Below are 25,000 nucleotides of genomic sequence, written 5' to 3'. Positions count from 1 at the left end.
ACAACCTCTCTGGACAACAGAGAGGTTTTAAAGTAAGATCACTCCACTGCATTTCATTCAGCAAAGCAACCTAAAAGCACATGCACACACAGCCTCCCATGCTCGTGGTTTAATTGTAAACAGCATGTGAAAAAAACAATTTAAAAAGGTACGAATACAATTCTGAAATCCCTGAAGAAAAGACATACCCACGAGTATTAAGAACAGTAAAAAACTCATCATTAGCAATTCCAAACGTGTTTCCATCCTGTTGCATTCATTAGAGGAATACAAAATTGAATCTAGTGTTTACATGCTAGAATTACAATAGAAACTAGATTTCAAAGGTTACATATGGAGAGAAATGTATCAGCAGAGGAACTTGCAAAAGACTGTGCTGTACAGCATTTCTAAAGACATGAGTCTGTCAAGACAATACAATGATTGCAAATCCTTTCAGTTTAAAAGCGTGGCTGGAGGTAATGCTGCTTTCTGTTCTCTGAAAGGATTAACTGCACCAGTATTTTCAGTAGGTTTTAATGACAATTTAACCTCAAGAAATACCTAACCCCTCAAAAACCGAGGTGATCAGAAACACACAGGTACCTTACAGCCCTCAGTTTTATTTCTTTGTACACTAAACATCAATTCATTCAACAGCATCTACAGAAAACGTTTTAAAAAATGTTTTTATGAAATACTTTTCATACTCAGTAATGCTAATATTTAAAAATACTTCACAGTGTGGTACTAATGTAACTTCAAAAAACGAGCAACTTGAGTTCGCTAAAGCTCAAAGTCTTACATTATATTAAAATAGTCCAAAGATCCCACACACACACACAGAATCACTAGCACTATAAATATACTTAAGCCACTTTAGTGCAAAGTCTGGTTTTGCTTCCCCTGACAAATCCCTCTATATTCCTGCCAGCATATTAAAACGTCATCCTTTACTAATCTAATTATTGATTTTCAAGGATTCATTTACAGTTGAAATCCCAGAAGAACTTTTTTTCAATTTACCATAAAAGTAATGACTTGGTTTATTAAGCATTTGATTGCTTGGTTCACGTGGTGTGTGTAACACTGAGAATGACTCGCATATGCACAGCAAGATTTGAGTTCATCTTTATGAGGAGCCACTCGAATTTATTTCACCTTTTCACAGAAGGATCTCCAGTAATGACCATCAGAAAGAAGCCAAAGCTTTGAATTACAAAATTGCTGTCCTCATTTTACAAATTCATAAGTGGAAGTTGGGACAGTCAGGACTGCCTGCTCTGTCCCAAACCCCTGGGCTGCAGCTCAGGCCTCACACACAGGCAGGTGGAGCCTTCCCCAATCCCCTCCTTCCAAACACGGGTGTTTCTCTAAACCTCTAAACATCATCTAATGCAATGTGCATCCACTCAGCACTTCTTACAGCTTCTCAGCCAATAAAGCCACTGGTTACCAACCCACCGCCAGGTCTGTCCCACAGGGACCTGCTGCCTCCTGGGCTCTCCTGGAGCAGAGCCTGCACATCCTGCCATCAGCTCAGGGAAGCTGCCTCTAGAAACAAACATTTCACCTGTCTAGAAAACAATGTCACAGGGGGAAAAACTGAAAAGCTGGCCAAACAAAGTATATCCCATCAGATTAACTCCCTGTGGCTGGAACACCTCACACAGACAACGTGACCTGAACTCAAACGAGGGGCTGATCATCACCCCAGGTCTGCAGGGAATCCCTCTGGGGTGGCTGTGGGGGACCCCAGGCTCAGAGGAGCTGCCTCCAGGGAGCAGCAAAGCCGAAACAAGAAGGTTAAACTCCGTATTTTAATGTGTGCATTGTAAAGAAAAAGACCCACATGAAACACTCCATTGTTTTGACCCACCTCCAGCAGGTTTCCTCTCTTTGTTCCCATCAGCCACAACTTTCAGTTTCTTTCTCTGAACACAACAGCACCTGGTCCTACACTAACTATATTTTAATTTTGAAGACCTATCCCCTTCCAAAAACATAACTTTAGTATTAAATGCCTTTGCTTATGTGCAGAAACATCTTTCGAAGCAGCACCTGTGCAAAGCACAGGCAATAATGGAAATACCAATTGGAAGTAAAACATCAGCTCAGAAGGCAGGAGAACACTTTTCTCTGCAGTGAAAATGGGAGATTCTCCCACCACCCCAAAAGAGGGGCTGTTTGCTTTGATGGAGACAGGCTGTAAAACCTGCCCAGCTCTGGCCTGACCACAGCCCCATACACACAACAGCACTCACTGTATAGGGAATATTAAAGGTAACATTTGCATAAACTTGGATTAAAATCTGAATTTTATCTTGAATGACACCACGGGAAGGATGTGCTGTATTTTGCAAAGTCATGGAAGGGAAGAAGAAACATTTCTAAACCAAGCCATAAAATAAGGGCCAAGTCAGGCAAAATTTTCAGCAGGTGCTTCAAAAATTCAGAATCAAACGTGCTAAAACAACAACAACAACAACAACAACAAAAAAAAGCCTTCCAAACCCTCCACCTCTCTTATTAAATGACCTAAAACAGATGAATTGGAACATTTTTAGAAGGGTCTTTTGTTTGTACAGTCTGAAGGCAGATTCCTGTGCTCACATACTGGTTCCTAAGAAATATTTTTTAAAGCACCAACCTGAATTAGAAGTTCTGTCAACTTCAAACCCTGTTGTGAAGTAAGATCAGACTGAAATATTTCAGACTTCCTGACTCGTGGAGTTACTGCCTTGGTAATCACAGCACTTGGGAACACCACGATAAATAGCAAAGAATCTCCATGCTGCATTTGCACACTGAATGTTTCCATCTCGAATCACATCCAGGCCTTGGAAATGTCTTTTTTCAGAAGAGACAAACTGAATTTTAGGGTTCTCACACATCAAGTGTTTATATGAGAGGGAGGGAACAATGCCATTGGGAATTCTCTGTCTCCTGCAATTCTCTGTGCCTCGGTACTTTGTACCCCCTTCTTCCTGTCAAACACTTGTGACAAATATCCAAAACTGCCCCTTGGCACTCTGACACTGAATGTCAGAATCCCAAGGAGCAGAAATGTATTTCTGAGTGATAAGAAGCTCAAAAACAAACTCCCCAACAACAAATAAACACCGTAGAAACTGGTAACATTTAATAAAAAATTAACAGTAGATAATAGCAAAACCGACTTGTGACAAATATCCAAAACTGCCCCTTGGCACTCTGACACTGAATGTCAGAATCCCAAGTAGCAGAAACGTATTTCTTAAATACAAACTCCCCAACAACAAATAAAGACCGTAGAAACTAGTAATATTTAATAAAAAAATTAACAGCAGATAATAGCAAAACTTTGTCTGACACAGAAGATTTCTGTTGAGTTTAAAAATACTGTCCCTTGATTGAGATAATAAAAAAATAATATTTCACAGCTATTTTCCCAGTATATTTGGAAAATGACAACATAATCACAACCTAAACTTCCAGTAATATTTTTTTTTCTTTAAAAAAAAAAAAAAAAAAAAAGGACTTCTACATGAAGCAAATTACCATCTTCTGAGAAGCTGTGAGTATAGAAATCCTTCCCATGGCACTAAAAAAAGCCACCAAATTGCATCTTGCAAATTGAACCTTCCAGCAGCTTAATTTGAAAGTGAGGCAGATAACTCTAATAAAAAATAAATTTATAGTTCGAGATGGAACTTCAAAATTAGTTCATTTAATCATATCACAGTCCCATTTTTATGAAGATGCAATCTGATTTCTGTCCTCTCCTCAGCGTGGCATTTATCTGTGCAATGCTCTCACCACTGATTTCCAAAGCACCCAGACACAAACAGAGCCAGAAGTGGATTCATTTCACATGTGGAGGATGAAAATGACCCAGCTGTAAAATTTGCTGTCTGACCATTCCTAGCACGGAGTGTGATGGGAAGGACCCTGTGCCTGTGTTGGGTGCATGACAAAAGGTGTTCAGTGCACTGCTGAGAAACAAAGGTTTGTCAAAATTATTTTTCCCACCATTGGCACAGTGAACAGAATTCACCCCCTGCAATTTCACTGAAGACAACAGACTCAAATGCTATAAATATTTAAAACACCTAAACACATACTACACATACCACATCAACATTAAATTAAGAGGGAAAAAAAGTAATTTAAATTTTTAAAATATCAATAAATTAACACAGACAAAAAAAGAATTATTTGACACTAAAACCAAACTAATGAGGCAACACCAGAAGTGTCTGTACAGTGGATGAAACTTGAATGCATCAATTGGCTGTAACTGCTCTCCATCCTTATCACTTGGAGACTTCCAGACTCTGATTTTCACCTCTTACAGGAAATGTCTGAGCTGAGGAAGACTTGGAGATGAGTAAGGCAACTGAAAACAGCCTGGCTGTCAGGAATGTTAGAACTGAACCTTTGCTGCAAAGCAGCAACAGCTGCAAGAATGCATCTGCATCTGGATCAGCCACCACGCTCCAAGTGCAATCCCAGGCTCAGGGCTGAAGGAGCATCTGCTTCAGCTCCAGTTAAATCTCTATGCCATGATTTAGACCCCTTACCAGTTTCAAAAACTTTCAAAATTTTCAAAAACTAGCACACAATGCTCCTATTTAAACCTTCTATTTAGCCATAAAAAAGCCTAAAAGTAACAATCTTTGCTTTTCAGCTTCCACTTAAACCTGAAACTGCCATTTCTAGGGTTTTAGGCCCCAGCAGATTCTTCTCTTCTATTAAGTTCAATCAAATGCTATTTCAGTGATACACTGCATCCTTTCAAAGACTTGGAAATGTTAGATAAGGTGAAGAGTCAGAGAAAGGCTACGGGAGTTTACCTGAGAGGCTGTTCCAAAAATACCACACACACACTTTGATATTAGTGACTAAAGCCCTTGAATTGTTCCCCAAGCCCACCTTTGCCATCACACCCACAGAGCACAGAGACAATCAGCCAGAGATGTGCAGGAGCTTTTTATCCCACTTCTTCTCCAAGTGAGTCACTCCAGCCCTGTGCTCCCCCACGGCTGGCTGTGTCTAACCAAAATTCCCACTGAAGGGCTGTGCCAAGCAAAGCCCCCCAGGTGTGTCTGCAAGGACCCAGCACAAGCTCCTCTCTGCTCTTTACTACAGAGCAAGAAATGGTGGCGTGAAAGCAGCAGGGTTTAGACAACCTGTGCTTGTAAAATTTCAGATGAACTGAAGAGGATGTTTATCTTGAGAGGTTTGGACTGACTATGGATGAAATAGCTGGAAGCTGATCAAGATGCCATTTAAATACTTTGTCCCAGGGCCCTCCAACAGAAGGAGGCAGCAGCAGCAGGGGGCTCTGCCCCATCCTCCCTGAACAGGTACACTCACATCCAGGAGAGGAACTCAAGGGTACCAGCAGTGAGTGCTGACAAATACATGCCATGCCAGGAATGCTTCATCCTGCTGCTCTCTCTCTCCTTCCCCATTTCCTCACTGGCAGCCCCATGAGTGCACTGGAGCAAATGTGGATGGGCAGCAGGGCTGGGCTGTAGCAATCCTGGCATGTGATGGGGCAGACAAGCTGCTATCCTCCAGGGCAAGGCATAGAGAGGAGAGGCCAGGGCTCACAGCACAGCAGAGAGGAGGGGGGAGTTTGCAGGAGGGACAGGGCAGAGTATTAAAAATATGATCTTGATCTAGAACAACACAGACTTGAAACGATTTAACAAAAACAAAGCCTTCCCTTTGGCCAAGAGAATTACCCCAATTCTAAAAATATCACGTTATTTTCCCTATCTTTTTTTCATTCCCACTGTGACTAAGAGCACACCAGCTGTACCAGAGGAGCTCAGGGAATTCCCCACTCAGCAGCCCAAGGCAGTGACGGGAAGCACAAGGAGGGCCACAGAGGGCAGATGGTCGGGGGCACAACCTGCTCTCAGAGCAGGAGAGACAGAGGGACAGCCCTGCGCCAGGGACAGGGTGACACTGCAATCCACCACCACAGCAATACTTGGTTCACTTTCATTTCCAAAACGGGAGAGTAAAAAGACAAGGATATTCTTTAGGAAAAACTCAACAATTTGAGGGCCGTTCTGCCTTCTTAACAGCACGACAGTACTCAAAACATTTAATCTAGGCTAGCTTGAACAAGCTGTGGTCAATGAGATTTGGTTCCTCAGATATTGCCTTTGTCTGACCAGTTAGATATGCTTTTGCCAACAGGATTTAGCTCCTGCTATATTTGAACCATCTTTAATCCCATGAAGGCTAAAGAAAAATGTCTCTGATTTAGCTCTGTGCACTTATGAATAACTCAAATACTACAGTTAAATTTACAACATAGTTCCCTTAGCTGTTTAGAAGACAATTGTTTTCTTTCCTTTCCCCTTAAGTTCCAGTATGTAAAATATCAGAAGAATTTAGATTAAAAAAAAAAAAAAAAAGAGGGGACATGTTATTTTTAAAGTTGTTCTTGAGAAAATTTCCACATACAAACCCGCGGCATTTCTCCACTGGTTTGAGAACAATTTTCACATGTTGGCATCATCCTTGAGTGGCTGCCACAACTCTGGTATCATAAAGCAACACGTCTTTTCTCTTAGCTTATCAAAACACATTTTATTTAACTGCTAAATTTGGTCTGATCCAAGTTTTTCTTCTTCCTTCACAGCAAACAGGAAAACGCAGATGCCGCACTCAGATCCAAACATGCATCCTACCAGGGAAACGGGGCACGGAAGCCAGATCAGCCCTAGGAGTACGACTGCCCAGACCACACCGCTGCACTCACGGCTCATCAACAGAGTTCACACTGAAATGTTCACATTGTTCACTCCTGTTCTACAAGTCCTGTCTAGGTAGCACTGAAAAACAAATTGTTTGGCCCCTTCTGTTCTGACGCTGGAACATTGTGTCAATATACTTTGGCATATATTAAAAAAATCCCTGTAATATACCATAGACTGTGACATTTCCACTTCAGATCTATCATTTACATGTGAAGCACGAATCTCCAAAGAACCCAGTAAAGCTGTAAGAAAGACTACATTTTGCCGAAGCTCTCAGACACCCACTCCATTCAGTCACACCAGCTGGAGAGGTAAGTGTCAAGATACAGCTTTATTCTTTAAAATGAATGTGGAGGTGAAACTCCACAGCCTCCTCCACAGCAATAATTTTTTAAAGTGAAACCACAACGACATGTGCTCCTGATCCTTCTATGTCAGCAGCATTTCTCAGAAACCTTTTTGCAAATCTGGGTATCTTAAAATCATATCTAAGTTATTTTGCAATCTACGCAATTGTCCCTGCACTTCCCAGTCCAGCTGACAGGCGTCCTAGACATGACATCCATTGGAAGATCTTTTGCTCCTAGAGGTAGAGGAGTCCTTAGCTACCCTCTGTCTAGCACACGAGGCACAGATGGCCCCCGAGAGACGCTTCAGCCCCTTCTGAAAGACACTGTTGGAGAGACTGTAAATGACACAGTTGCAGAAACTGTTGCTAATGGCAAGCCAAGTGGTCAAGAAGGACGCCACGCGGTTACTGTAGACATTGGAGCTCTCCAGCAGGAAATAGATGATGTAGGGCAACCAGAGGATGTAGAAGACACTGGTGATGCGGAAGAGGACCATGGCATAGCGCTTGTCCGGGCAGGGCTGGGCCTCCCCAGCCTCCCCGTCCTGCGAGCTGAAGCGCACGCGCCGCTCGTTGATCTCCTTGGTGTGCTGCTGGCAGATGCGGAAGATGTTGAAGTAGGTGAAGCAGACGATGAAGGCGGCCGGGGCGTAGAGCATCACCACAATGAAGAGGGTGAAATAGGGATCGGTGTTCCAGGAATTGGCGCACCACTGGAACACATCCCCGTGATATCCAGGCTTTCCCCAGTGAAAGGAGGGTAAGAAGACCAGGCAGGAGTAGAGCCAAATGGTCAATATGCAGATCCGCAGCCTCCACGGGGTAACCAGCGTGTTGTAGGTCAGGGGCTTCGTGATGGCAATGTATCTGTCAATGCTGATGCAGGCCAGGGAGGCCATGGAGACGCTCTTCAGCACTGATACCACATAACCAAAGATTTGGCAAACCAAGGACTCACTTAAAACAATAGGATAGTGCAGCAGAGACAAAGAAGGCACCAGACAGCTCACGCCCACCAGGAGGTCAGCATACGCCATAGTCTGGATGAAGTAGCTGGTGGTGTGGTGGTTCAGCAGAGGTGCACAGTGAAAGACAAATATAACAATAATGTTGCCCGAAATAATCAGCACCATGAGGAACACAATAATAACCACTTCCAGGAGGCAAAAATTGATGGTCTCCAAATAGCTAATGGCCAGGAGACAGAAGGGCCGGCCACTCTGGTTGCCAACCAAAGAGGAGTTCATCTTGAGCACTGCAGTGATCTCTCTACTTCATGCTCCTGCCTGCTGCCTGCAGCCACTCCAGGCAGCTGCTGTCATTGCGGCTGGTGCTGTGTGTGCAGCAATGTCAAAACCGGAGCTCCAGTCCCCAGGGCTGCTCCAGATGCTGCTGCTGTGCATTGTCTGCAGCACAATTCCCCTTTAAATCCGGCTCCCCGCCGCTGCCGCTGCACCGGGACCCAGCGGCAGGCATGTCAGCAACTTCCCCGGCGCACCGGAGAGGGCTGATACTGATGCCCTCCTGGGTGGGCTGCCGCGCCGAGGAGGGATGAGGGGCTGGGGGAAGAGGGAGAGGAACCTCCACCGAGTCAGGACGAGAGTCCTCCCAAAGGCTGACAGAGAGAAGGGGAAAGTGTTTTACAGAACCGCCTCTCCCCCGCGCTGCCACCTCCGCCGCTCCCCTCCTTCCCCACGCCCTGCTCAGCGCTCCCCGTCGGCCCCGGCTCCAGCCCCGCTCCCTCCCCACGCCCCGCCGGCGGCAGCGGGAGGCGATGCCGCCTCCCCGGAGCCCCGGCAGCCGGGCGGGGGGATGCGCGGCGGGGAGGGCGGGGGTCCAGCCCTTCTCCGCTGGCTCCATTTTGCACGGCGCTTTCGCAGCCCCGGCCCCCATCCGCCCGCCCCGGCGCGCAGGGAGCCGGGCAGCGCCTCGGCAGCCTCGGCAAGGCGGCTTGGCACTCCGCGGGCGCTCGGCGAGGCGGATCCACGGGCGGCCGGTGGCGGTGGGAGCCTCACCCGGCGCGACCCCGCCGCCCCCGGCAGCGCACGCGGGTCCCGGCCCTGGCGTCCCCGCGCCGCCGGTGCCGCAGGGACACACACCCAGCTCCTCCTCCCGCACCCGGCACGGCGAGCGCCAGCCGTCCATCACCGCCCTGAATTCACGCGGTTCGGCGTCACTTAAAGGCTTTTCCATCGCAGCCCTTTTGGCGAAATACCTATTCTGGAATAAACGTGCCTTTCCTAGGTGTACTGTGTGTTGCTCACAGGAGACACCTGAAACCAAGGGCAAAGCTGAGAACGATGTCCCACCATTAATCCAGATGCTGCTCCAGGTAGGCAGGCGCCTCCCTCCATACACAGAGAAACACACAGAACGCAAAGGCATCGCCGTCCCTGACATCGGACACCAAAGCAGAAAACCCAGCGACATTCCAGCCAGCAAAGACGTGAGAGATTCACAGCACGGCACTTAAACTTGTATTCACACCCTGAGTTAATACCATCTCACTATTTAACCAGAAAAACCTCTTTGAAGGCAGAGAGGCATAACAAGGTACAGCTCTGGTTTATTGTTTGTCACGAGCATCAACTGACAGGCTGGAAAACATGTTCCCAGGTATGTGGGAACTCATTCTCTGACCCTGACACCAGGCTGCTCCACTGCCACCACTTGGGCAAGCCCTTGCTACAGGAATTTGTATTTGAATGGATGAAACCAGTAAAAAACCGGAGTGAAGTTCTTCAACAATCAAAATCATTCAGTCAGACATCAAAGTGTGCAACTGGCATCCTTACAAGCTTAAGTCCACACTCTGAATTCAACCAATACCAACAAACCCAAGGTTTTGGTTAACCTAAGTTAAACATTGGTCATTCTGCGGAATACCCAATGGGAAATTAATTGTGGCCACAGGAATAGATGTCAAAGCAATTGAGCCACAACTCTCAGGTTTTCAGCTGACCAGTAAGTACAAGAAACACTTCATGATACACTTGTGGTGGCCAAAAATCTGTGCTGGACAACAGCATGACTTGGCAGATTTTTAGTCAGTCTTGTACAAATGCCTGAAAACAAAAACTTGGGGGTTCTGCCCTATCTTTAACCGAAAAAAGATCTCTTTACTATTGTCCACTTTTTTTTTTTTTTTTAATTTATGGTGTTTCTACTCATGGCAACTAAAGTACTAGAACCGTAGCTAGGAAACATAAACTTTGAAATAAATTTAGGCCAGGGTATTGTGGATTTTCAAAAAACAAGCTATGATTGAATTACTGCTGGAGAAATGATCTCCTATCTTTCCAAAGCAGAGAATGATTTACATACCGATTGATTCAAATAGTATTTCTGGATCCTTGGGCACGAACAGACACCTTATAAACAGCCCCATGAAAAAGTATGTTACACTGAACTTCCTATTCAGATACATAAAAGCAAGGTAGCAACGGAAATACTGAGCCCAACCAAAATGACATCTGGTTGCTGCAATTTTCAAACAGAAAATGCACCATGAAATGAAAAACTCCCCAGTGTTCAGGTTTTTATGAAAAGCTTAACGCCCTTAGAGCCGAGGTATTTCTGTAGAAGAGCCACGTCTGTTTTTTCCTTTAACTGACATTCTATTGTTTCTCCCAAGCTGAGAGCAATGACTCCACTCAGTGCTCTTGCCAGCTCACTCCTGCTTGCTTAAAACACCCAAACCAGCAATAGCTCCAACCTCCTCCCATCCCTGCACCTGCAGCCAGCCCAGAAGGTGAAGCAAACTGTACCTGGAAGGTAAGTGGGGTACAGTGCCTGCTCCCCAGCTCTCTGGTTGGGTGCACAACCAACGAGAACCTCTCCTAAAGACACCAAAAGCTGTGACTGAGGTGGCTGATGTCTGTGAGACTGAAAATACTGTTGTGGCGTACAGACTTCTCCCACTCTACACCACACAGCACCACCTTGTCTAAGGCAGTGAAAAGTACTCCAGAAATTATTCAAAGTTACAATGACAACTCCTGGGAAAACTGCTGCTTGTAAAAGATAATTAAACTTTTATCACCATGTGATCAAAACCAATCAAACGAGGAATCTCAAGGTTCAGGCACACTGACAATCATACACTGTGACGCACAGATGCATGGTAGGTTCCATTTCAGATGATTGTATACAGTCATGGCCCTCTGCCCTCCTGAAAATTCAACGTATTCTTTTTGATTTATAGGAACATATGGAAATATGATTGTGATACAAATAGAAAATAAGTGTTAGCCACCCACAGCTAAGGTTCTGTCACATTTTATGCTACCGATGACAACATATTCAGTCAAGTAATGGTAGTGACATTTTAATCTATTTCTTCATTAAAAACTAGCATCATCTGCAGCAAGACAGACAAGTATATTTGGTAGAACGTCTGTGTTCTATAATCCTCATCTCTTGGAGACAAAAAGGTGGGAAGATGAGAAAGTGGGTAGCAGGAATCCTGCTGCAAGAAAGACTGGAACAAATTAATCTACCAGGCCTGGGATTTCTCCCAGAAATGGTGACCCCAGAGTAACATTCCAGGATACTCATCCTGACACTGGACTATTACTTTTTATTTTATTTGTGCCACAAGATGTCCCTCTCACGTTGTAATTTTCTTAATATAGTGTATTTATCTGGTACAACAGTTCATGGCTTTTTCCTTTCAACATTACTTCCTCCCACGCAGACCTATATCCAAAAGCTTTTTATTTTCTCCTCAATATTGTAAATGTCAGGTTTTTAATGATGATATTATGAAGAACTTCTCTGCTGACAGATTCAATAGCTGTATTAATCCTTTCTAAAATTTGTCTGTTTTGGCTGTTGTCTCCTTCTCTTTGTATCATTATTTGGTTTTTTTTTAGCCTGTCTGGTTCGCTTTTCGTGTTTTCTACTCAACAACCCTTTCCATCCACCTATGCCTGTCCAGAACATGCAGTATTGTTCCTGCAGGTGTCTGTTAACACCTGGAGTGAGTCTCCATGTGTCTTCTGCTACCTTTCAGTGGCTGGAAACCTGAAGATTAACAGCCCTAACTGTGATTGCCAAAGTGCTACCAGAACCAGATGCCTTTCCCAGGGATTGTCTAGATCGCTTTACCCAGAGCTTGCTTTCTGTCCCCAGTAGGGACATGACCTTAATTCACTGGGCTGGCTTTCATCCACACTCCCCACCACCAGCATGGCAATCTGGAGCTGCTAAAAGCTTTATTATTGCACACAGATGGTGTGCAAATTCTCAAAAGTAATTTGTGGAAGCACCATGATGGTGAAACTTCAACCTTCCCGCAATAACAAAGCGCAGAGAACAAAATCCCAGCCAGTGAGTGGCAAAGAAAACCAGAGCAAATAATTAATATATGCTGTCATGATGACTGGAACACAACGAGCACACCTTGAAACACAATTTCAATGCCATTTTTAAGTCATATTCAAGAAGAGAGCTAGACACAGCTCTCCTGAATGGTAGAACACAACAGGAGACATTTCCTTTTCAATCCTTCAGTAGCCACTCAGTGAACAAAAAACTGTTCTTTCAGCAATTAATTTGCAAAGGAAAGGAAAAAAACCAGAGATTACCCGAGCCTACCCAGGAAAGCAACCACCAGAAGAAATACTGGGGTACTGCATCCAACATTCTGTGCACAAGGGGAAAAAATCCCTGAAAGAGGCCAGAAGGTTATGAAGAAGCTGCCAACACAGACCCTTATTAATTTGGGACTGTGCTGCTGCATGGGGTCAGGAAAAGCCTGGCAGAAATCAAATGCAGTTACAGGAATAGAGGGCAACATGAAGAGAGAAGGGGCACTGCATTATGAGCACAGGTTTCCTGCATCTCCTGCTCACATTCCAGGGCACAGGTTCTTCATGGACTCCTTGTGCTCCTGCACTACACCACAGCAGTCACTGTCACATAAACCCCCTTCAAGGCATGGTAATGCAAATAACTGCAGGCTTACCAGAGAAAAATTGGCATTAGTGACATGCAAAACATGGCAAAGCATTACAAAGATGGGAAAGCAATGTAATATAATGGACCCTTGTCTTCATATAATTAGCAATTTCTTTCCCAGGAACATTTACTCCTATACATTGCTGCATACTGACTGTAACTGAGCTGCTATTTTAAGAGCAGTAAGAATTAGTCACATTAGAACTCCAAAATTATCACTTTTCATGCCTAAGAAAAGCATGAAAAAAAAAATTAAGGCCAAAGTGCAGCCCAGCTTTATTATACTCTTGGCATGGACTACGTGCAAAGGGTCTGCAAATGTTATATTGCTGGGCCTTGAACTCACGTTCTGCTCAGCCTCCCAAACAATCCTTGCATTTTTTGCCTTTTCTCCTCTTCAGTACCTCCACACAGCCACTGAGAGATAACCCTATTTAAAACCTTGCACTTCTTCCACTGCCTGCAGACTGAAGAAATCCCAATTCCCCTGTGAACCAAGCACACATTTCTATTCTCACACACCAACTTCTGTCCCTTCTACAGGAACAATCCTGGCCTGTGTCCATATTTAAGTCACAACAAAGCAGCCATGGATGGCACTGGGCTAATATGGCACCTCCAGATTAGGGAAATGTCATTTTCATTTGCTTGAGCTGGCTGTGGCAGCGTGCTGCTGATGTACCACAGACCTTATGAGCCTACAGCAGGGCCTGAAAACGGCCACTCAGGACCCATTCTCTCTAATTCCTTAATTAGTTTCTGTGCTGAACGACCACTGCAGGCATAGCCAGTGCTTTTCAGCAGAACACAGGGCAGGGCCAGCCCACTCTCCCTTACACTTGGACTCCAGAGATGCTTCCAACACAAGATGCAGGTTACTTTCTTTGTCTCAGCCAAATGAAAATGAGTGGAAAGGTTTCACAGGTTTAAAAATGAAATGTTACACTATCCCCTTCCAGCTGACAAAGATAGTAGCAGAACGTGTCACCAACTGTGCCACAAAGACATCATCTTTTGCATTCTGATACCAAAACACTGAAACAGAGAAACAAGTGAGGCTGACAGCTACTCACCAGGCAATTAAAATAACACAACAGGATAGCTGTGATCACTCCTTGCCAGAGCACTCAACCTCCACATTACTTATATGATTTATTCACCCTAAAATCCATGTTACAGCTCTACAATGCATAAACCAGTATGAAGGAATTTGGATCAAGCTTTTTCCATATTCACCAATTATATGAAAATACTTATTTTCATACACAGAACACTTTTAGCTGATTTAACATGATTCATTCACATTATGTAGGATCCTTCCTGCATGACTCCAGCAGAAACTGAGTTTAATTTCAGAAGCCCTCCTGCCCTCGAACTAAGCCTGTCTTTAATTGCTCCTTGTGAATCTGTGCCATCAAAATATAGAGATACAAAGGCTGATTCACTCGTTTTGCTTTTTAACTGGTGAATAATTAATTTCTGTAATATTTGTACTAAAGCTGTATCATTAATAATTTCTAATACAGTCCTTCTAGACTTGCATGTTTGATGAAAGCAATTAAACCCAATGTAGCTATACAGATAATGGTCAAATCCAAATTAACACATCTGTTTTCTGGATAAGAAGGTGACATTTCATTTTGTGACCCATTTGTTACTTGAACTTTGAGAACCATTGAGTGATGTCTGTACAAACAATTCTTATATCCTTTTCCTACCTTACTGGGCTCAGCATTCAAGATGAGAAGTCACAAAACTGCTGTCCAATGCAAAAACATCCACATTGTTCTGTTTACTTTCTGCCAAAAAAGGCTGTAATTTCTACTAGTGTTGTATTATTAGCATAAATGCTGAGACAACACAACAAAATTCAGCTTCCATTCAGAAAAGCCAAACAAGCAAAGAAAATTAATCTGTCCATTATGAAAGCAATTAATAGGATATTTATTTTTTGCAAACTCAGAACTCTGAGCGAAAGAGGACAATAAAAGGAAAGCAGTGTAATGCCACCAGCAGCTCTCTGCCAGGGTTTTTATTGGAAGATTGAATCACAGTCACTCCTTGATGCACTCAGGTACACCCAGGGACCCTCAGGCCAGAGTACGCTTGAAGCCACTGCATTCCCATTCTTTAAGAAATGGAGCTGGGGGGGAAAAGCTGAAAAAAGCCACAGTACCTTTGTGATGAGGATCCTGTACTTCTCCACGAGGTGGTCGTTGTTGTGACACCCTGCCAGCAGCTGCCACACCTCGCCCCGCAGCGCCTCGGGGACGCCGCTCCGCACCAGCGCCGACAGCGTCTTGGGCCGCACGCTCAGGTTCAGGTGCCTGCACAGGGAGGGCTCAGTTACTGCCCCACAACCACAGAAACCCACGTGGGACACCACACACAGCACAACTGCCAGGCACTCCAGACCTCTACGTGAAATTCAAGTCGTGGAAAAGAAATACAGTTTGGAGAAATACTTCCCAAACTATTTTCTCGACTCTCTTTAATTTTTATATATATATATAACGTTCAACAAACCAAAACACTCCATTAAATGCTAGGGGACAGAGGTCACAGCTTGTAAATTCTAAGTTCAAACTACCCCAAAATGAGCGGTTTGCAGAAGTCTCCCAGCAGGAGGTGACCTTCTCAGGGAGGAGGGACAGAGGAGCCAGTGAGAGCTCTGAGATTCACCTCTCATGGTTCCATAACTGCATCCCTGCATTAGTGCAGCCTCTGCTGCTGCAGCCAGCCCCAGCTGAACAGCTCCTTCCAGCAACACCACTGACAGCTCCTCAACTACAGCACTGCAAGGTGTAAAAACTAAACCTACGTATAATTTATGCACTTAGAGCACGTTAAGCTGAACAGCTCATATATATATGAGGCTTATATATAAAAATTCCCAAAAAGACAGACCTCTTAAATCATAGGAATTACTATTTTGCAGCAGTTACTAAAAAACAAAGTTCTGGATAAAATGATCAAGAGAACTGACAGACAAAGCCAGGCAGAAAAACGAACTTGTGTCACATCAACTGCCTTATGTTCTTAATAAACTGGCATTTATTAATGTTTGTAACACTGTCACAGATATGTGCATAATAATTTTACACAGACTGGGACTCCCTATGGCCTTTCTCCAGTCTACAGTGTTCTGACACAATAATCTAGAGACTAACCAAGGCAGCCATTTAAATCAGTATTTATTGCACAGAGCCCAGGATTATCATGTCCTCCTTCACTGTGCTTTCTCCAAAAGAAATCAACTAAAATAAAAGTAATATTTCTATAGTCATTACATTTATATCAATATATAGTTACACCTATAGACATATATTTATTATAGGCATTTATTTATTATGCTTTTATAATATATAAGTATTTTTATATAAAATACTTCTTATATACAAAATACTCAATATTTCTGTAAAGGCCTATAAAACTGCTTTGCCTTAATCTCAGATCAGAGGAAGGACAACAGTACTTCCAATGAATACAGTCATGAAGGCTGTAGACTAAAGGCTACACACTACTGGATTCTTCCCAACTATTTTTGAAATGAGAAAATTGTGTGACTCAGCAGTTCTGAAACATCAGCCAAATATTCTTTGGTATCACAAAATACCAAATATTTAATTACTATACAAATCTAATTATACAATTCTAAGAAACTAGCATGAAACTACCTGAAGTGTGATTTTTATGGTTTTCAATCCTCTTATGTTAAAAGCTGGAGGATCATTGCTTCCAAATACACGTTTTTAGTTAAGAAGGAAAGCCCTTTAACACATATTAAAGCTGTTGCCAGCATTAGCACAGAAGCATTTCATATCCTCTTAGAGCTGCCAAAACATTTCCAGTGGGAGTCAGGTGGCTTAATTATCTCCAAGCCCTTGGAAGAATTACAAAAAAATTCAAGTTGAAAGAAACTTTCTCACAGCAGCAGATGCAGAGAGCTCATCTGGGAAAGATGTTTCTCCAAATCTAGGAGAGGGAAAAGGGATCATGTATCATTTTACCACAGCCTTCCCCTCTTACAAATGTGTCCACTTAGTGCAAAACCAAAGTGGAAGGAAAACTACTTATTCAAATAAGCAATAACTGCAGAAAATACTAAACTGTTATAATCTTAATTTAAAGAGATTCCTGTCTAACTGGTCACATCAATACTTCTTCTCATCTAAGCTGCATGACTGACTCCAGTCTTCTGTCCTACTCCTTGGATCCAATACCCCACTCAACCTTTGACTTGCTGTACAGCCCTTGCCCTGCTCTCACTGACTTCAGGAAGCCAAAGGTCACAATTAAAGCCAGAGTCAAAATGAAGCCTGTCTGAGCTCAGTCTCATGCTGCCCATCACCCCCCTTTGTGGGGAAAAAATAAAACCTATCAAAACCCCTGAATTTTACAACAATCAGCATCACTTTGGAATTGCTCAGGCTACTTCAAGATGAATAAAAAAAACCCTCATCCGAGGAGGATTGTGTTGCATTAGTAATTGGACTGTCAAGAAACACTCTCCTTGTACACTGACATTTTCCAGGGAAAAACAGCAGAGCTCATGTACTTCCTTCTTGGCAGGCTCTGGAGCCTTCCTTTAGATAAGGGAGGAAAAACATCTTCTCTATCCAAGTCCACATCTCCCATTTCTTAAGCTACAGTCACTAAGATATGACAGCTGCAGGAAAAATTGGCTGTGAACCCAGTCAGAATTACAAAGAGGAATGGAAGTGATCTCTGCAAAACAGACAAAGCAAGAGCTGCACTTTCTTTATAGTACTTAGTTTAGGTTTTCCTTTAACAAAATCCCAAGGAACCTGAAGATAAGTAGAATTTTAAGACAGAACCAACTAAAGACACAGCATAAGTGAATTGCTATACATTAAGCATGCACTCAAAAATTAAAATATTTATAACACTCTCTAAAGAAATCAGAAAACATCAAGTCAGAGAATAAGGGGTGTTGTGGGGATGGACAAAGAACTAAATCCAAACTAATTTTATATCAAATGGCCTCTGGAAATAAAAATTCCAAGCAGAAGGAGCAAACAGAATGAAGATATTCAGTACTGTAATTTTCAGAATGTGATTTTGCCACTTACCACTTGGACAGCAGCTCTCCCCATGTTTCAAGAATTTTTTCTGCACACTCTTTGGAAACATCTCCAGAACCACTTAAGAGTGGCTCATCATTGTCTGCCAAGAGAACAGAAGAGACACTTCAGCCAAGGCCACATGGAAGGCCAGCAGGAAAAGTGGAAAAGCAGAAACCCAAGTTCTCTCCATTTCATCTCTGTAATGCCAGAGGTAAGGCCAGATGTTTCTATACTTAGAATGGTCGTGATTTGCTTTAAAATAATTTTTTTAAAGCAGAAGTTCTTGAAAATGCATTAAGTTCCAAGCTGGGCAGGTCCTGGTACAGTTTCATCTCTCCCACATGTCTGACTCTCCACTAAAACACTGCCTGCTGACACTTCCAAGTAACACCAGCTTCTCCTTTCTGCTCTCCAACCTGCTCACAGCTGCTCAGGGAGGGGCAGAAGCTATGTGATAATCCCCCATTTTTAGGAGCCCTTTTTCACATTGTCCCAAATACACCACACAGGAGGCCTGGGCTGAGAAAAGCAGGGACACTGAAGTGCCAGACGAGGGAGAGGCTGACCAGGAATGCCAGGACATTTGGTATGGAATCTTGCAGTATTCCAGCAAGAAAGAACCCCTGAAGCAGGCAGATCCTGACTGGAAAGGATCCTCCATCTTTTATAACCACATTATTCACCAACTGCCCTTTCTCAAAGTCCACAAAGCACAGGAGCTTCTTACCTTCCTCTTCATCATCCTCTGGAGGAGATGGGATCATGGAGCCCTGCGAGCCTGACTGGGGCAGGCGCAGAGAGGGGCTGGCTGTGGTTTTCCTTCTCTCCCTCTCTGACTCACTTTCCAGGCACACAACCTCATACAGAGTGTCCGAGTTGTTCTTCCTGTCCTTTTGCTTTATCTAGGAAACAAGGTTCATTTCACTGAGGAAGCTACACAAATGCCAGGTCCCTTCCTAAGGCTCTGCCTGCTCTTTCCAGAACAGGAGAGCTGAGGAACAACTTCCATCCCATTGTCCAGTGAGGAATGTTCATACCTGGATCACATTCAATGCAAGGTGCAGGCTGTCAGTGTTTCTGATGCCCTGAAACATGCTGGGAGTGTGCTGCACCCAGTGGCACAAAGTGTCTGCCACAGGCAGAAGTGTCCCTTGGATCTGCCATCCACAGGGACCTCATCTTTCTAACCATCAATGAACTGGACACAAATGCTCTGATTTTTAAAGCTATAAATGCATCTGTGCTCTAAGAGATGAAGGTTCCTCAATATGCAGCAACTTTGCCTTTATTTAAACAGTAGTGGAAAATTGAAAGGAAAAACTTTAAAATTATGTCAAATTCTTCTTCAAAAAGAATTTATAAAATGAGCTAAAAATAGAAAAGGTTTCTGGGGATACTGATGGTGTTAAAAGTAGCCTTAAAAATCTGTTCATATTTATTTGAACAAGACGTGTTAAAAGTAGCCTTAAAAATCTGTTCATATTTATATGAACAAGATGAGATGAACTTTAAGGTCCCTTCCAAACCAAACCAGTCTGGGATTCCATGATTTTCCCATGGCAATGGTCTTTAGCAAAGTTTCCAACTCTGTGTACACATTGCTGCAGGAACACAAATTGCTGAGTCCCAAAGTCTACTCTGTGACCCTGTTTCTCCATAATTTTCAATGCTTTGGTCCCTTCCTTTCCTTTAAAGAAGGATTTTTCTTTGTGGAGCAGTTCTAAAATTTTAATACATTTTAAGGACTTAGAATTTTTTTTCCTAAATGAATAAAAATAGAGAGCAGAAAAGAGAAGGCAAAGAAAAGAGGGAAATAAGATTTATAATTATACTCCACACTAAGCTCCCAGTGCTCAATTTTATTCTTTGGAGCATTAAAAATGAAGAGAAATACATCAAAACTAAAAATGACTAAATCACTAAATGCAATCAGAGCAAATAAAATCCCTCTGCTTTCACCATTTCCGAATAAAGAAACACTGCCAAAGTAAGATAAGCCAATTCTACACAGCTGTACTTTTAATAGGCTAATCATGACTCCACAGAAACAGGTTTCCCTTCCAAGCTTATCAGGCAGAACATTCTATATTTGTTGCTTCCACTACAAGTTTTGATAATCTTCCATTAGTAAACACTGGAAGTTGGATAACCTGACAGTGTCTGTGGAAAAAGAGAATTGGCCAAGATAAGTCACAATGTCTGTGAATTTGGTAAGACAAAAGATCCAGAATTAGCTCAGTAAGATAAGCTTCCTTTAAACTGCCAAACAGAAAAGGCACCTTTTGGAGGCTGTAGAATATTTATAGCCCAACAGCCTCTACATGCTCCACCTCAAAAATATTCTAAATAAAAAGGCTGAGCACATCCATGAAGAATTTTTCTACCTTAAACTTTGAAGGAAAGGGCCTTTTCTTTAGATAGAAAAAGAATCCTTGGTGAACTTCATCTTTGTTACTACCCAGATGCCATTCTTTGCTAGCACTTAAAGGCAAGTGTAAAAAGAATGAAGAAAAGCCTCTTGCTTAAATCAAAACCTCTTTAAATAAGAACACTTATCAAGAAATTAGGACTCCAACACTGCTTTCTTTTTGGGCTGCACCCAAAATTGCTAAGCCTTGAGAGAGCACGTACATCCACATTGTTATTTGCTTTTACACATTTCCAGTTCTTTGAACAGGACTTTCATTTCAGAACAATAATTTCTAGAGCAGAAGAATAGCAGCTATTTCAAGTACATTATCTCTTCAGTGACTTGGACCTTCAACTTACCAGCCTCATTTGGAGACTTAGTTATTGCCTTGTACTGTTATTAGGAATATCCTGCACAGAAATAACACTTCCATTTTTAGGAGATGGGTAAAAAAGGAAGTTGGAAAAAACAGTAAAATTTTTTAACAAGTTCTAGGGATTTTTTGTGGTTGCTTGGATTTTTTTTTTTCCTGGGGCAAACTTGGGGTATGTGTGAAATATCTGTTTCTAACAATGTAGAAGGGGAAAATAGACTTTGACAAAAAATAATTTCCTTTGGAATTTGATGTGGATGTTTGCTCATCTAAAAAACTTCAAAAGAAATGTTCAATTTGCATGATAAAATAACTTTAGTGATCAATCAGATAGCATGTCACCAAGATTACAGTATGGATTTCTTATTTTTCTCCTAATCCTGAATTTTACACAATTATCCCTCTATACCCTTATGGCAGCAAGTCTCAGCATAGCCTCAGTTTGCAGAAAAATCCTGTTCCTTTTCTTGCTGTGGTTTGGCTGGAAAATCCATAAGCCTCTCTGTAACTTTGCAGGCTCATCAAATCTATCAAAAAAGCTATTTCAGGCTCTTTATGGGAACTGCAGATAGCCAGCAACAACCAGCACAATAAAGGGTAGCTTTTCTCCAAGTGAAGTGCATTGACTTTAACCTCTTGGAATCCAGAGGAAAATGTTGCATTATGAACATTATATTAGCAAAGGTTTTAGCAATCATAGGGAGAAACAGCCTATTAATTGGCAATTTAGTTTCTTTATTTTTTAACACATTACCTGTTTCAATTTTAAGAAAAAATTTTCAGTTGAGCTCCGTTTGCTGAAGGGCCAGAACAGCCTCTCATTAGGTGAGCAAACTCTGACTTTAGTCTCCAGAATGAATCGAACGGGCTCCTGCACCTCAGTTATGACCAAATCCACAGCAGTGGTCATGAACAGCACTTTATCTAGAGAGAGAAAATGAAGCCATAATATGAAAAGAAACATTTCAAATAAAATATTCCATAACCCCTTTCCCAGTAACATGGAAGAACAAAGGAAACTTTCCTTTTCAGAATCGATTTTCCCCCTAATTTAACATCTCAAAACCCTGCAAGTTTCAAAATAGGGAAATTGGATCACTATGCACTATCCACCAGAGAGTAAGAAAACTGCAGGCTTCAAGCCAAGAAAATGATCTTGTTAAAGAGAATAAAAATTTGGCTTTTTCAAATCCCACTGAAATTGTATCCAAAACCTTCATTAAACATTACAGATTATATGTGCACTTAACTGCACAGTGCAGATCTCTTGCCATCCAGCCTAATTACACTCCAATTCTTTTTTGGTTTTAGAAGTTACTTAAGTGTTTAATACCATGATATTAAAGGCATTTAAGACCATCTCAGCTGTGACATTCTAAAAATTGACTACACACTCTGATGCTCCAACAGGAGGCAACAGGGCTCAGTGACCTATGAGATCTCTCTGGCAGGGAATGATAAATTGTGTCCTTCAGGCAGGATGGCATCCACTCCAGCACCACACTGTGCCCAGCAGCTGACTTTCATGACTTTTCCCAGTCAATTCCCATTAACTTCCCAACCTCTGGCACACAACAGTGACAAGAGATTGAAAAGATGATAATTCAGCTGACATTTTAAAAGAAGTAATGACATTCTCTTTCAGGACTCGAGAGAGCAATGCAACATCAGCTATTTTTGGATGACAGTTGGAGTGGTTTGCTTACATTTTCACAGGTATGGGAATCCTTCTGTTTGATTAAAAACTTGGGTTTGGAAAAATTTGAACTGACCACAAGACACTAAGCAAAGCAAGTGCCTGCAAAAGTAATTTAGTGCAATTCTCAATGGGATTCTTGAAAAGCTCCAGTGGTGCCCAGAGCACCTGCATCCTGCCCCACACCTGCAGAGCCTCCTGCTAGGACACAGTTCCTACAACATATTACTGAACACAGTTTGCTTTTATTTGTCTTTTTTTATTTTTTTTTATTTTTAATTTCATGTGGCATTTAGCACCCTACTTTCTGAGAATATATCCCATCCTGTGAAAGTCTTTTGTGGGATTCTTCTGAAAAGAGAACTGATCCAATGCCCACTATGGAAGTCATTTCCATGCCTAGGGATAACACCAGGCAACATTCATACCTTTTGGTGTTTCTTCATTTACAAACTGGAAGTGTGGAGACTTTTGATTCCAGCTCCCAGTGATCACATATGATTTCCCATCAGAACTTTTACCCATGGACTCCTGGAAATAAGATAAGTTTATGTAATTTTTTTTTAATTAAAGTTTCTACACTATGTAGCACCAACCCTGTGAAAGAGCTACTGCACTGGCAAGGAAAGGGCAAGTCCATGTGACAGAGTCTGCAGCAGAGATCATCTCTGAAGGAAATAACAGAGTTACCCTGCAATCCTTTGGTGTCCATGCTGATAACACAGTAAGGCCAGTTAATACTAATTATTATATTAATACATGGCATGACCAGTAGTTTTGGATGTGGCCATTTAACAGCAACTTTCAGTTTACAGAGGTGTGGATGAGAACAATAACAACACATGTTATTCAGTCACTAAGAACCAACCCAATATTTTATCTAACGTTCAGCTTGTCTGTCTCCCCAACAACCTTATTTTCTGGGCAATCCAAAGCCTGGTAGGAAACAAAATTATTCATGTAGTATTAAATCTTTTTGAGGAGTCACTATGTACTGCATAAATACTAGCAAATTTGTTGTCACTTCACACTTGTGAAGTCAAATGATCCCTATCATTACTTTATAGAGAGCAGTGAGTCATAAGAACGAAGCACCCACCAGTTCTCAGTGTTACATTTGAAGCCTCTCAAGCCTCGATTCTCACACTCATTAACTATGCTGTAAAACTTTCCATGTTCAAAGCACTTCAATATTCAGCATGTCTAAAACTAAGGTTCCATGTTTCTTATTTCTGGCCCCTGAATGAGAGCAGTGATGACTGACTGTAATATTGGGCAAATCCCTTGACCAAGCACCAGGTCATGTTCTAACTGGGCAGCAGAGGCAGTGATTCAACTCAGCTGCCCAGCCTCAACAGTGGAATCTACACCATCAACAACTGCAGAAGTGTTCTCTGTCCATCCTGACATCATGCACACTCACAACCCAAATTCTTACTGAGTTTTGTTAAGAAAGATCCTTACCAAATCCAAAAGGTGCATGTCGCCACTCCGAACGTCTTTCCCACGGCTAAGGAGAAGGCCAAAACATCTGCAAAGCCAGGCAAAAAAATGTAACTGCAAAACTTAGACATGCTCATAAACAAACCATTAGCATTTCTTATCTAAGCATTTGCTGTCATACATCACAAACAGCCCATGAATCCACTGACAAGCATCAACAAACCTTGACATTTGAGAGCATCAAGCATGTCCAGCAAAGCAATGTCAAGCCAACATCAAAAACGTCAAGCAAGATTTCAGAATCATATTTACAATATGGTTTTACCCTGTTTACAGCAGCCTGGAAATTGTTCCATTACCTTTGTTTTAAAGAACAGTGTAATAAAGTCACTGCTAACAATGGTTCCTTATACCACAACAACACTTGGCCTGCAGTCTTCTGCCCTTCCTTTGGTGGCTTTTTTTTTTTCTTTTTCAGACATATTTGCATAGAATTTACCCTTCAGTAGAGACAAGGATCAGCTGAAACACAAGGACCTCTTTTAGGATTTCATTTTGGCCTTTTCACAAGGACTTTTGGCCCACACAGGTAAGTCCCACTTCATCCTCTGGTTTACCAACTCAAGAGAAGTGTGGCACTAAATCACACAAATGGAGCATAACCTGCTCCCTCAGAGGCAAAATACTAACATTAACAGATAAAGAATCTTTTAAAAGTTGATGACATTACCTTTCAATAGCAAGTTCTTTATTCGTTGTCTGCTGCACATAAATCACAATCTTCTTATCAATCCCTTGGCGGAGTTTGAAGCATTGCCTGTCCTTGTCTTTGGGAACTGCACTGTTATTCATCAGGAAAGAAAAAAATTCTCAATTTATCTGCATTCCTTGCATATACCAAACCCAGCATCAAACACTGGTGCAGCTCCTTACACCAAAGC

The 25,000-nt window shown here is 42.4% G+C and overlaps 2 protein-coding genes across 4 annotated transcripts in view; both read right to left on the bottom strand.

The window, feature by feature from the left end:
* Positions 1 to 25,000, bottom strand: part of RABGAP1 (RAB GTPase activating protein 1) — a 62,281-nt gene that overhangs the window by 23,167 nt on the left and 14,114 nt on the right. For 2 of the 3 annotated variants that reach the window (XM_041406348.1, XM_041406349.1), the window contains exons 7-13: positions 24,790 to 24,900; positions 24,081 to 24,147; positions 23,045 to 23,147; positions 21,675 to 21,844; positions 18,865 to 19,039; positions 18,144 to 18,237; positions 15,227 to 15,377 (exon numbers count right to left, since the gene is read on the bottom strand). In XM_041406348.1, the coding sequence (XP_041262282.1) occupies positions 15,227 to 15,377; positions 18,144 to 18,237; positions 18,865 to 19,039; positions 21,675 to 21,844; positions 23,045 to 23,147; positions 24,081 to 24,147; positions 24,790 to 24,900 (871 nt within the window). Of the gene's footprint in view, positions 1 to 15,226; positions 15,378 to 18,143; positions 18,238 to 18,864; positions 19,040 to 21,674; positions 21,845 to 23,044; positions 23,148 to 24,080; positions 24,148 to 24,418; positions 24,556 to 24,789; positions 24,901 to 25,000 lie in introns of those variants that run through there. The other variant, XM_041406350.1, reaches the window with a different exon arrangement.
* Positions 5,445 to 8,958, bottom strand: GPR21 (G protein-coupled receptor 21). Its single transcript, XM_041406365.1, has one exon. It carries the CDS (start codon positions 8,334 to 8,336, stop codon positions 7,290 to 7,292), a length of 1,047 nt encoding a protein of 348 aa, XP_041262299.1. The 5' UTR covers positions 8,337 to 8,958; the 3' UTR covers positions 5,445 to 7,289.

The sequence above is a fragment of the Onychostruthus taczanowskii genome, unplaced genomic scaffold (assembly GCF_017590055.1).
Source record: "Onychostruthus taczanowskii isolate IOZ18803 unplaced genomic scaffold, ASM1759005v1 scaffold25, whole genome shotgun sequence".
NCBI classification, from domain to species: Eukaryota; Metazoa; Chordata; class Aves; order Passeriformes; family Passeridae; genus Onychostruthus; species Onychostruthus taczanowskii.
The sequence above is the reverse complement of the archived record's forward strand: the minus strand, read 5'-3'. Positions and strand labels throughout refer to the sequence as shown.